The sequence below is a fragment of the Meleagris gallopavo genome, chromosome 3, assembly GCF_905368555.1.
Source record: "Meleagris gallopavo chromosome 3, MGAL_WU_HG_1.1, whole genome shotgun sequence".
Lineage (NCBI taxonomy): Eukaryota > Metazoa > Chordata > Aves > Galliformes > Phasianidae > Meleagris > Meleagris gallopavo.
The window spans coordinates 5,995,129-6,009,360 of record NC_139406.1 but is presented as its reverse complement, the minus strand read 5'-3'; the positions used below and the strand labels follow the sequence as shown (position 1 = coordinate 6,009,360).

The following is a 14,232-nucleotide window of genomic DNA, read 5'->3' as shown; positions in this document are numbered from 1 at the left end:
CTGTGACAAGAGATAATGTGCTTTCTCTACTGGCATTTAAGCATATTAGAATATAGCAAAACGCACTGAAATGCTAGCAGTTTTTTTGGCAAACTTGCGTGTAATGTCTTTTAATCCGTGACCTTGGAAACTTCATGCTGAATTAATAATGAGGCAACTAAGTCATAGTTGAAGTATCGGTTTGAAGGTTGGGTGGAGTTTCTGTTTGTTTGAACAAACTTCATTTTGTAACAGGGGTTCAGCCAAAAGTATTATTGGGATTGGGATGTATCAGTTGTATTTTTATATTCTTTTATACAATGTTCTGGAGCTGTGCTAGAAATGTAGGCCTTCCAAGCTATCATCTTTGAGGACTTCTGGAAAAGTAATACCTCCTATTTTGTTGGAGGCAGATGTTGGTGGTAAGGCAGTAGAGGTTGGACCTTCCCACCAATACTCCATTACATTTTGTTGTCATGGGACAGATGGCAGCAGAGGGACAGTCTGACAGAATGGGACTGACATGGAAGTGCTGATGAAGCAAAGGTGTATCACTGAAATTCTCCAAAAAATAGCACCCATTACGTTAATTGATGTTTGCTGGATGTTTATGCAGACCAAACACGTTAGCAGCGAGGTGGAAGGTGGTGCAATTCAGTAGTGGCAATAGCAACATGAAAGGCAAGCCATGTACCAGATGGCCATGCAGATTTTGACGAGCATGGCATACAGGCTCTCGTTCATTGCTGGTGGAAACACAATGACTATACTGAAAAAAAGTGCTTTGCAGCTAAGAATTTGCTCTATCAAATAGAGTTATTGTGGCCTTTGTGTCAGAAATAAATAGGAAGTGTTACTTTCGGAGTGACCTAAGTATTTTCATGTAGGTATTGTCTCTTTAATACATGTTATTGACACACTTATTGATGATCTAATACATGATTTGTAAACGTTTGTGTGTAGTGTTAGTGTTTGTAGTGTAAATAGCAGTGCAACTAACAGAAAACATGGGGAGAAAGATAGCCCTGTCAGTATCTGCAGAGTTCAAGGGGTTGTTAAAATGGCTTCAGTGCCTGGCGTGATTGGTTTCTTTTCATTGCCTTTCCTCAGAAATCTTCTTCCCAGCTACAACAGCCTCTTGCTGTCGGATCTCAATCTGGCTCACTGAGAATGGAATGGGCAAAATTTAAAATGAGCTAAAACTGGTCAAATGATTAGTTTTTTGAAGATATGGCATTTTTATTGTGGTAAATCGTGGTGCTATTTCTACCAAACACTTTAAGAGAAACAGTCTTCAAATCGTCTAACCAGGATATCCAGACACTAGCCTACTTTCCCTTTTTTTTTTTAGTGACCTCTAACAGAACTGTAGACCTCATGCTGGATGGCAGTGTTTTTTTTATTGCACAGTGTGAACCGATACATCAACTCCAACCTGCTTATTAGCAAGGCTGATGAAACCAGCTACAGCTGTTACACCGAGCAGCTTTTTCTTCATAATTGTGTGAAAATGCAGCAAATCGAAACACCGGTCTTTTCTTCTGTCTTACATGCCTATTTCGTGTGATCACCTAGCAGAAATTAGCTTATGCATTTCTTCTCAGACAAAGAGAGAAAACAAATGATGAGAGGCTGAATCTGATCCAGAACTCTCTTTGGAGAACTCTCTTTTGAGAAGACAATTTGGGGTTAATTACCAGCATTTGCCTTTGGAAACAAGCTGCTTATCATGTTGTCGTCTTAACTGATGTTGTCTTTATGCTATGTCACAGGGGAAAGGGACGTATGTGTTCTGAAGGTGTAAGTGGAAAATTGTGAGCTTTGTTTTTTCCTTGGGAACTTCAGTGTTTCTCTTCCATGCTTATCTCAGTGTGGATGAAATTAAAGCAGTGGTTTGTGCTGCTTCTTGCTCAAATAAGGCATGTTCGCAGAGTCCCTTCGGGAGCAGAGCACTTCTCAGGGAAAATAATGAGAACAGTTGTCTCATGCCAGGTTGGCAGAAAACTAGGATTAAGATTTGAGCAATTAATTAAGATGAAGGTAGGAGAAAAGTTCACCTGTTGAGTTTTCAGTCTATACTTGCAAAAGCGTTTTCTCAGAAGTGGGCGTGGGAGTGTTGTTTAGTATTACTCCAATGTTCTATTCTATTAGTTGGGTATGGAAAAATATTACTCTGAAAGGAGGAAATGCAGAAGAGAAAGAAGAGGGAAGGGCAGCAAAATAAAATACTGCACTCCTCTGTCCTTCTGATATGTTCCAAGAGTGAAGAATGCAACAGCAGAGCAAATGTATGTAGTCCATATCTTCACATAATTTTGGCACATATTTCCTTCTGGCTTTGAGAACATCAGAATACAGTATTTATATCAGTTATGGGGGGAAAAAAAAGTGATTTCTGCCTTGCATGCCCCAGCTATTAATTTATTTATTGTAATAACTGGTGATTTGTTTCCTGTGCCTCTGATTTTATGTTGTGCTTTAACTATGATTAATTGCAGATAGCTTACGAAAGGAAGGGACCATGAGTATAAATTTGAAATACTTGGAAGTTTTTTTTCTTTGGGGAATTGTGTTTATGTACACATTGTTTGTACATGTATGCTTTTGTCATTAGGGCGTAGAAGAATCTTTTATTACTAAAGCACTATCACAGCTAGCAACCTCCTTAAGGATGCTGGGATAAGACCTTAAAGACAGGCAGATGCACTGCTTTCTTGACTGTTCAACACTGTTGAGCAATGTGAGACACTCTCTCCAACTCTCCATTTTCATGTATGCTGAAGATACTTAAACCTAATATCTTACAGTTCCTCTTCCATACTCTCACAGATCTATTCATCTCGTAATTACTGAAGAATGATTTTTTTTTCCATTATTTTTCCTGTTACAAGGTGTTGCAGGCCTATTTGTCTACTGTGTTACTTACTACATATATTCAAACCACTGTATTGGTTTTATTGCTTACGTGACCGGTAACTTTGGTTTGGGAGTGGAAACCATTGAGGTGAGTCCCTAACAGTTAGATTAGTCATGTCAGCGTTTAAGAACTGCAGTCAAAATATTGATGCCCACTCTGATTTTTTCTTTCAATCTTTTTGTGTATGCAGAAAGACTTAAAATGAAGTCTTAATACAGCCGTTAGAGATTACAGCATGTTTCTTGGTGATCCATCTCAATAATGAATTGCTCTTGTTTCTACAATTATACAGCTTGTTTTGCTTTTTGTCGTGTTGAAATTCAGACTACAAGATAAAATATTGCTTCTTTAGTTAGAAAGGTCATATAAACCCTTAGTATCTTCGAATTTTTATGTAAGTTCATGCTAAGAATACTTCCTAATTCAAGAGGAAAAGGTTGCATGCCATCAAATAGTTATTGACGAGGATTTTTTAGTGAAGTCCTGAGGCCTTGAATTTGAGTTGTTTGTAGAGTTGTGAACATTCTTGATTTCTCTTCTTTTGACAATTGCAAAAGGTAGCATGCTGAGGAAAAGCACACAACTGAGATTTGTTTAACTTATCTATACCCTTGGGAGTTGAATAAACATTTTAGAAAAGCTTACTTCATAGGTGTTTTTTTTTCTTCTAGAACAGAAGTGATTTATCATAGAATTTTCTGGGTCTTATATCAGTTAACTTCCTTTAATGGATAATAAGGAATTGGTTGGAATTACTATTTTACTATGCTAATGACATGATGCTTCTCTTCATTACCTATTCTGTATGGAAATAATTGGCATACTATTTAGACAGATTAAAATGCATCATAACTACTTCGGAAGCAATGACTTAAATTATAAACATCATGAAGTTATAGTACACGCATCACTCTTTTATGCATCATTCACTTTGGTTCCTCTGTGAGCTCTTGATGTCATTTGACATTCACTAGACATCTAGAAAAGTCACCAGTTCTAGGCTCTTACCTTACCCTAGATTGAAGAAAAGTCCTGAAGTCTGCAACTTTTCTTTCATCTATTGACTACCTTCAAAATAAAAGAAAATGGTATCATTATCCTGTCCTCATCAGTTTCTGTGATTTCAGCTATGCCTGTGACTTACTGAAGTTGTGCCCATGTTAAGAAGTTTTATTAGGGTTGGCACTTCTTCCCAGCAGCTGGTGATGCTGAATCTGTGCTGCAAACAGCATTACATTGTGTTATGTCAGCACCATTCTGAGACCACTGGTGAACATTTTTGTTACAGAGGCGTCAGTCTGAGAAAACAGGTTTGTACTGCAAGTTGCTGAAATAATTCCTGGAGAAGCTATTTGAGAGGGTATTTACCAAGATCACTTGTAAAATCTCATATAACTGATACTTGTCAGGGCTCATGCAGCTGTTAGAAGAGATCAGTGGAAGAGGAGTTATGTACTGTTGCCTTAGCAACTGCCACTTCATATCGTGCTTTAATCACTTGGAAATTCGCAATATACCTCAAGGAACTGCTTCCAACAATAGCAGCCAATCTTAAGTAATTTTAAATGATTTCACAGAAGTTGAAAGGATTGCATTACTAAGAAAGACTACCATGTTTTTAAGCTTGGTAGCCTTGTCTAGCCACAGGCTTAGCTTATGTAGAAAAAGGGATGTTTAATCTCAGTTCTCAAGAAATTGTTTACATCATGCCTTCGGAATGCATGGGATTGGCAAATTGGCTGAAAGTTACAGATAATTTTAAAAGATTCCTTGAAACTCCATTCTTTCTGGAAGATGAGCAGTAATAATTTCCTGTACTTACGTGTCAAACATCTAGCTTCCTTAAGGGCAGTCTGCTGTCTAGTTTTTTTGTTTCATTTGTGAGTTATTGTGGGTATGAAAGAAAGAACTCAAACATTTTATCTACTCTTGTTCCTATTTTGAACGCTTCATTTAGGCTTTTTCTGTAGGTAATTCATACAGATTTATGGAGCTTGTTAGATCATCCGAGAAAAGCAAGGAGAGGCTTTTGTCAGCATTACGCTGAGGCAGTTGCCTGAGTGCTCATCCATCAAGACAGTTCCAAATACCAGTTCTGCATAAAGTATTTTATATTGCTATAGCAACTACCTCAGTTTTATAGTTACTGCTCTGTAAGTTGTGCAATTAGAATTACATTTTGCACATGTGGAACAGTTTCAGAGTAACAGCCAGAGTCCCTTAGCAATGGTGTGTGTCAGATCCAGAATAAATCCCAATTCTACATCCTCATCATGGGCTTTCACTTCTTAAGTACAAGTTTATGACAAAGATCCAAACAAGAGAAACTGCTTTTCAGCTGCAGTATGTGTGTGCAGTATGTTTCAGAGAAATTATTTTCCTTTTATAATTTTGCACACAGCTAACACAATTCAGACAGGCAATATGACAGAGTTGCCAACATGCTACTTTTATTACCTCTTTTCTAGACGAGAGGAGCAATGAAAAGGAGAGACAAGCAAAATGCAAATTTACAGAATTTAAAAGAAATCGCATATTTGGAGGATCAGTTGTCGTTTTTAGGTCACAACTCACTTATCTAAATATAATTTTTATCTGAGCTGCATGGCATGGCTTGTACGTGTTGGAAGAAGCTACATTTTCACAGCAGGATGCCAAATTAAAATGAAGCAGCCTGATGCAGGTGCACAGCAATAGAAAGGAGCTATTTTAACCTGAAGCAGGAGAAATGGGACAAGAAAGCAGAAGCAGTCTACTTCTCTCCCTTGTCTGCTTCTCTCCTACTCTTTCCCTCCCCCATAGCTGTGCCAACAAATTCATAAGGGGGCTGAAGAGGAGGCACGGCATTGATTTTACTGAGCTGCTCTGCCTGATGCTGATGGGCTGTGGAAGATTTTGTTACACTGGTTGTGTCCTGTTAGAGCTGACTGTCTAATCTATACCTTGTCCTTAGTTCCTGCTTGCATAGCCTCAAGCCACTGGAGTGGTCAGGTTCTCTCTTCCCTCACCTGTGAAATGAATCAGACACACTGTGGAGTGACTGATGCCTATTTGGTATAAAAGATACAGGACTCTAAATGTTACTCCACTGCTGTACTTCTATACATCATTATCACTATCAGATCTTTTCTGTAGGATAAATAAAATTGAAATTAAAGTTCATAAAAGATTTGATTACTAATTATGAGATTTGCAAACTGCCTGGCAATTGTTACAGCGTGAGAGGGATAGAACTTGTACATTAGCTGTGTGATTTTCAGTGAAAACAAATTTACTTTGTGTAAACAACATGATCAATTTGTCTTAATATGGAGGAGATTGCCAGGCAATTTTTTTTCTTTCTTTCTTTCTTTTTTTTTTTTTTTTTTTTTGGCTATTATCTGTTATTCTTCTCACGCTATCCTCCATACAGAAAAAAATCCAAGTTCTGTAGAGGAATTCTTCCCAAGTGAGATGTCAGTGCTGACTTTACACCACTGCAAATGCTTTGTCACAATTACAATTCTCTGAGAGCTGGAACTCTTGTATACCTGTTGAAGCAGATGAAAGAGTAGGAATAAAAATAAGATTCTGAATTACTTTTGCTGGTATGTGCCTGGAAAAAAAAAAAAAAAAGAAAGAAAGAAAGAAAAAAAAAACATCAAAGGTTATTATAATTATGACTGTTATTAGATATCATGTCTGGTTTCTGCATATTTACATTCTCTCTGAGAGCTGAAACTTAGACATTTAGAGATCCCAGGGGGATAATTGCAGAAATGATGACATATATTCCACTTCTTGGACAAATTTCAATACCAAAGCTGCATTCTGCCTACTTACATTTCTTCTTAATTATAGTTGGATGCAAGGATAGTCATTTTCTGTTGGAAGAATGTGTGTAGCCAATTAGTGTTGTAGATCATGAATACCCAATGGCTTAACTTACTAAATAGAATTGTCGTTTTCTGTTATGACAGAAGAGTTTGCAAATATCTGAATATTGTCTTTCTTTGTGAGGTCAGCCTTGGACAGAAGTACAAATCGAGTAACTGGAGAAAATGAACAATGTTGAATTTACCTCTCACTCCTTATAGGATGGCTGAGCTTTTTGTCTCATACTTATGTACTCTAAATTGGTGTAGGCTGTTCTGCTCTTCTTCGTTTCTTGCCATACTTTTGGCATTTTTCATGCCATACTTTTGATGCTGTATGATTAACTCAGTCTTCCTATTTTCCTCCCCCTTCCAAGAAATTCTGAGCACAGAGAAGTTTTCTGTCTGGCTCACTGAGATGCACGGACCTGTGCTCCTTTTGCTCATGGAAGCAAAGGAAAACTGGCAGTGTCTCTGAAGAAACCTCTGCTCATTGCAAATGATCAAACACGGGTATTCTTTTCTTCTCCCCTTTGATTTATTTATTTATTTATTTATTTTTCTGTAATACCATACTTGCCACTGTGACATCTGAGAGCACAAAGATAACGTGTGTAGTTTAGAATACCTCCCTGGCAGGATTCACAGGGACAATGAAGGCAGAGTGTTATGACCAGAGAGAACCAGGGAACCACAGGACAGTTGAGAAATGAGTTGCTGTCCCAGTATTGCTTTGCTCTGGTTTTGTTAAGTTATGATATGGATAAATAATCAATGAGATGGCTGGTTGATTGGTTTTGGTGTTTTCCAGTGATAGTGTGTTTCCCCAAAGGTGAGTATTGCTTCCCTCACATTTCCTCCTCTTTTTTGTAACACTGCATGACATCTGAGATTTCTTACTGTAGCACTGCAATACCATTCTGTTCTGTGATTTTAAAGGCTGTGGTCTGAAATGTTACAAAAACAACAGAACCTCTTCATTCAGGGAAAATGTTCCCTGCAATCTTGTTAGTGGCATAGTTATCTCCAGTGCCTTCTTGGCATGTATCTACAAAAGTCCTCTGGGGATTTGAATTGAGAAACTGTTTTCTTGGAAAAAAAACACCACCTCAGTGTTCAGAAGAATGGTAAATGGTTACACATGATTCTTTTTACTAAGATTTGAATATGTTGTATCTGTTGCTACATGTAAACTTCCCGGAGGAACATCAGTAGAAATTTTAAGTGTGCTATGAACAACTCTTAAGCACCTTTAAAAAGTAAGCAGAAATGTACATCTTTTCTACTAATAGGAATTTTTACCCTAGATCTGAAACCTGGGACTTGTGCCCCTTTCTGTGTTCCCTACAATTATGTTCACAGGGAATTTAATTTTGGCTCATGACTTGGGTGCCAGATTTCCCCTGATCTCTCCAGGGTGAGAGATTTGGGAATGCCCCAGATATGTGCCTAGGGAAGGGGAAGCATGATGTCTCGCTAGAGAATGGGGAACCAGGGCCATGAATAGTGTGTATATATACTGCAATGTAGCTGTGACATTGCTGTTCTTATTTTTATCCGTTCTTTTTTCTGTAATTGATTTCTAGAAAACATTTTAGAAGTTATATTTTAGTTTAACATAAAGAATCAAAGCATTATTATCTGATCTGCATCTTCTTGCTAATTAACATGGACCTTATGATGGAAGTCTTTCTGAGGGAAATTTTGAGTACAGCATTTCTCACAGATGTTAAAAGTTTGGAGTAGAATATGAAATCTGAAAACATTTTTGGTTCTCAGGATAGCAAGAGCAATAAAAGCAGTAAGTCAGTTTAGCTAGCTAGACAGTTGTAATTTGTAGAATATATTTGTCAAGTAGTTTGGAAAGAATCCATTCATTGACACTTGCTGAACGTTTCTGGAAGCCAAACAGTGGATGTGAGCACAGTGAAGTGGTGGGCAGTGCATTAAAGCACTGGTGACAGTGATGTGAAAGACAAGCCGTGTTCTGGATGGTCATGCACATCTGTCACATCACAAAATGATGTACGGAGTTGAATACTGGCTTCAATGTATTGAAAATGATGGTGACAACACTGCAATATTGCAAAGTTTGCTTCAGGTGAATCCCACATGTGCTCACGCAGGGATAGAAGGAACACTGCATGCAAGTTTGTCAGTACCTATTGAACCAATAAGAGGCCGAAGGTGAGAGTTTCCAGGATTGCATCAGTATGACGTGATGTCACTGCTACAAGCTGGAGTGAAAACGGCAGCCCATGGAGCAGCAACATGAGAATTCCCCTTTGAAGAAAAAGTTCAAATGCAGCCCTCGGTGAGCAAAGTGATGTGCGCTGTCTTTTGAGACAGGGACAGGCGTGATCTTTCTGTGTTTCCTGGAACCTGGACAAACCATCAACTCCGACCACTGTGTTGAAGCACTGGCTAAGCTGAAAGCTCAAACTTGCAGTCTGGCCAGAGAAGACGACAACTTTTCCCTTGCATCAAGCTGTCACCAGACCCTGTACCAGTTTGAAGACTGTGGAGCACATCGCCAGTCTTGGCTAGACTGTCCGACCACACACTCACCAGATATAGTCTGGATTTGGCACCTTCTGACTTCCATCTGTTTGGACCGATGGAAGATGGATACATGGGCAGCATTTTCCTAGCAACAACACTGTCACAGCTGCTGTGAAGCAGTGCATCGCCTCCACTGGTGCAAATTTTTATGAGTGTGGCACGCAGGCTCTTGTTCATTGCTGTCAGAAATGCGTAGCTAGTGATAGTGGCTATGTTGAAAACAGTGTTTTGTAGCTGAGAATTTTCTCAATTAAGCAGAGTTATTGTGCTCTTTGAAGCTGTTGTAGTTTCCATGGCAATAAATAGGAGGCATTGCTTTCAGAGTGACCTATTTACAACTCTGTAGTGGACAAAATCAAAAGGTGTTATGTAGATGGTTCTGAAGTTTGAGTGAAGCCAGGTATTCATACATACCTGGCAACAAAATGCAGCTATCTTGTTGTGCAGCCTTCCATTTATCTAATTGCAAAACACAATTTATACTTCCTTTAGACTGTGCTAATGCATTTAGAAGCTGGACGTCTAATTGAAATATTCTAGTTTTTTGGCCCAGGGTTTATTAGGCTTTTAATATTACCGTGTCTTTGAGAACTTAAAAGCTTTCTTCTTCACTGAGTCATTGCAATATGTAGTGTTGGCTGCCATGTTGTGGAAATTAATGTGATGTCTCAAGTGATATCTTAGCAATATCAACAAGAAGGGATAGAGGTGCTCTATCAATCACTGTAAATAATAAGAGTGGTTTTAAAAATAAAATAGCTTAGCATGATGTTACCTGAAAGTTCAACAATGTGTTACAGTTCCCTGCTTCTCTCCAATGCTTCCAATTGTTCTATTTGTCATAAGGTTGTTGTTGTGGGGCTGGAGGGTGTTAATTTTTGTCCTCGATTACAGAATTTTATTCTTAGTGAGAGTGTTTTCATTAACTAGATGAAGCAATAATTGGACGACCCTGTTTATACCTGATAAAAATGTATTTGTTATTTTATTAATAAGTAAAAATAAATTTGCATTTCTGAACTGGATTTTCGTGTCAAGCCATTGCTGTACAGCAGTTCTTAACCTGCATTTTGACCTTTATCCATCAGTTTTGGAGAGTGTGAGTTAGGGCTTTCTTTCCCCTGCTTTCTTGCTGATACAAAATGTCCTGAGAGAATTTGATTTCCACCAAGTGTGTTTGTTTATCAATGCAACTCTTTTTTGAATGTTTTCTGAATCGTCTGCCTTGTTTTCTGTTTTCCAGGTTGGAGAAAGGCAGAGGGTTCTGGTGACAGAAGAATCCTTTGATTCCAACTACTATGTTGCTCACAATCCATTCTATGAGCAGGTACTGCTGAATAAACAAGCTCACATCTTTTTGGGGTATCTTTGCTTTCTGATAATCTCAGCAGCACAGTGCACCACAGTGAAAAAATAAATAAATAAAACAAGAAAACCTTTTCCCAAGAAAGGTGTGACCATCAAATCTCATTTTTGAGATATTTTGTTTCCTTCTGTGTTCTATATACAGTTTACCTGAAATTATGTTAAGAAATACACAGTAGTTTTTCAGCCATGCAACATGAGGGCACACTATATATCCAAAAAACACTGCATGGTTTCAAGCAGCTGTTAATTACTGCAGTAGTTTTACTTTCCAAGTCTCAGAAGCATTATTTTCTTAGTATTTTAAACTTCTTAATTTCACTGCTTCTTTTGGAAAATTCTTTCAGGCAATGCAACTTGTAAAAATTTATATATATATTTTTCAAACAGTTAGAAAGATCAGAAACTCTTGTTTAGATTAGCACCCCAGACTGGCATGTTTTATTTTTTGTATTATTTTCTATGTACTTTCTATAAGTTAGATTTTTTCCATGCAGAAAAACAACCTTTATGAACTAGGAAGTACAATATCTGTTTCACAGAATTATTATTTTTACTCAAAAGCAGATGAAAAAACAGTGAAATGGCTTTTCTGAATCATCTGTATTTCATTCAGTTTTTGCAGTTGGCTTGTTCTCAATCTTCTTACACTGATCTGTGTAGTTTGTTTTTACTCCCATAGTTATTCAGTTGTCCTGTCTGGAGGAGCCATTGGTGATGACTGTGGTTATATAGTTAACATTAGTGCTTTGTTCTAATATTTGTTCTATGTTGCATTACAGCAATATGCAATTTTTTTAAATTGTTTTTTCTTAGTGTTAGGTAGTGTTACTGCTTTCGAAACATGTTCTATAGGTAACTGGTTCACTAATTTATTTTTTTTTTTTTCAACAGTTTCATTCTTTCCTAGGATGAATCTCATTATTTTTCTTTTCTTATACCTCTGACCTCCATCTTAAATCTTGTACATCACTGTTCCTCGCTTTTATACCTTATCAGTCAGATTTGAGGAACATGGTTTTGTGCAGAGAGATTAAAAGGAAATTGCTTGGGGCGTTTTAGTGTTTAATGGTTTTTCTAATGAAAGTTTCATTAATTAAATGGAAAGCAGTATGTGAAAAATTGTTGATGTTTTATGGTGTGTTTGTACAGCCCCTAATACAGCTCCTGACTGGAACTGGTAAAGAATAAACTAATAGAAATTATAACAGTTATTTTAGATTGTATTATGGAAGAAGTACTACATTATTATGGAATAAATATTTGTATGTCTTTTCCCTAAAATTTTATGTGTTTTACAAGGGTAGTAACTTTGTGTTCAACAAAGTAAGAACAAGGTTTTGTGCTAATTACTGACATTCATAGTAGTAAATTTAATGATAGTAGATTAGAAATCAGCCACTCTGGAGTCAGTAAATATCATTTTATGTTTGAAAGCTGAAGTGAAAGGTCCTGGAGTGACGTTGTGTTAATTAAAGGAAATATCAGACCTATAATCTCTTCATGAAGCATGCCAGTATTAAAAGAGTTTGCTTTTAAAACCGCATTGATAGAGCTATACTGATAAACCTGCTGGTAGCTTAGTGAGTAACTTTAGTGACATAGTTTAACGTAGTTCATTGAGCAGTTCATTGAACTGACCAAAAGATACTTCACCAAAACAGTCAAGATGACTGTTTCTGTTGGTAGAACTTTGTTTCTTAGGAAGAGGGAGGGGGTTTTTATGAATGTGTGCCAAGTCTGGCTGCTTGGTTGCTTTATAGCACCTCTCCAGTTTTTACATTTAAGCCAGTCTCTTTCTGAGGTAATAGTTATTTATCCACAAATGTCCCATAGGATTTATGTATATGAATTGCCAATAATTAGATGGAGTACCAAAATTTACAGAGGTTGCAGGCTCAGTGTTGTGGTTTAACCCAGCAGGTGGCTGAGCATCACACAGTCGTTCACTTACTCCCCCTTTACCAGGAAGAGAATTAGGAAAAAGAGGAAAAAAAAAAAAAAAAAAGAAGGTGTGGGTTGAGTTTAAACTATTTACTAAGACAGGGAAAAGGAAAATAGTTAAGATATATATATATGAATGTATATAACAAGTGATGCACAGTTGCTCACCATCCCCTGGCCATTGCCCATGAGCAGTTGAAGGGAGTGAGATCCACTCCCACCCCCCTTCAAAACTCCTTCTGCGTGGTATCATATGATATGGAATTTCCCTGTGGTTTGTTTGAGTCAACTGTCCTAATTCTGTCCCCTCCCAGCAACTTGAGCCCTTCACTGTGTATGGCCTTGGCTCTGCACAACACTGCTTAGCAGCAACTATAAACATCAGTGTGTTATCAACACTCTTTTTCTCCAAGAACCAAAACCTATAGCATTATACCAGACGCTCTGAAAACAATTCCATTCCATCTGAAATTGTAACACTCAGATACTTATTTGCCTAATTTTCCTCTGAGACAAGTTTGCCCCCGAATATATATATGGGAATAAGATCCCATATATGTGATCTAGACATGTTGTAAAAATACCTCAACTCTGGGATCCTGGCTTTTTATGTTTGCCACTTAGGTCCAGTTACATTTCTAATCTCCAGAACGCAAAACAATCTGCTTTTCTTGGAAGATACTTAGGAATCTCAGTGTAATTCTAGAAGTTCCCATGAACACCTTGAAAGTGGCCATGAACAGCCTGAACCTTTGGGGAAAAAGGGAAAGTGCTTGTAATGATTTCTGCTGCTGAGGACAGCGACTTGAAAATCAAAGAATAAAAAAATAAAAGTACGGTGGGGTAGGTGTGAAGAAGAAATCTGTTAACATTCCGTACTACAAGTGCCCTTGGGAAACCAGTTAGTCTGGATTAAAATGTTGTCATTCAGGTCTGACTTTCTTATCAGTTTAAAAGAAACACAACCACAAGTTGTAGGATCAATTGAGTTGAGAAAGGCTGAGCTAACACTGCAAAGCAAGCTAGAGACGTTACTGATCACGTGTCAGGGGTTGTAGCTTATGCTGGTGCCTGAAGTTTTAAATGTTTAAATGTTTAAGAGTTGCTCTTATACATTGCAAAAAGTCTGTTTTCTGAGTGGAAGCTGGAGAGACTGATGCCCTTTATGATATTTAGTAACTGTATCTTTATTTGAAAGGTTCTGGTGCCAAAGGATCCTATGTTAATGGGTAAAATGGTAGAAGTGAATATTTATGAAGCTGGGAAACATTTTATGAAGGGGCAGCCTGTGTCAGATGCCAGAGTTTATGCTGCATCCATCGCAAGACCATTAGCAAAAGGAGAAGTTTCTGGTTTAACAGAGGTGAGTAAAAGACATTTTCTGTTTTACTTTGTTGGTAAAACAGCATCTGCTCAAGTGTAATGATTTCAGGCTATATATCTGTTATCATTTTATAGTTCCCCTTTCATGTATGCATGAAGCTTTAATCTTTTCTAACAGATTGAAATCTGAATTTAAAAGATGCTTTTGCTGATACCCATAGCTTTTATTTGCTGACTGTAAAGGCAATAATATCCTCGTTTCTTGATCCAGGGCACAAGATGAGAAGG

General features: G+C 37.6%; 1 protein-coding gene across 2 annotated transcripts in view; it reads left to right on the top strand.

The window, feature by feature from the left end:
- The window catches only part of CDKAL1 (CDKAL1 threonylcarbamoyladenosine tRNA methylthiotransferase), a 367,634-nt gene that overhangs the window by 330,749 nt on the left and 22,653 nt on the right, over positions 1-14,232 (top strand). For both annotated transcript variants that reach the window (XM_085220113.1, XM_085220114.1), the window contains 2 exons: positions 10,556-10,639; positions 13,820-13,984. In XM_085220113.1, coding sequence (XP_085076239.1) covers positions 10,556-10,639; positions 13,820-13,984 — 249 coding nt within the window. The remainder of the gene's footprint in view (positions 1-10,555; positions 10,640-13,819; positions 13,985-14,232) is intronic.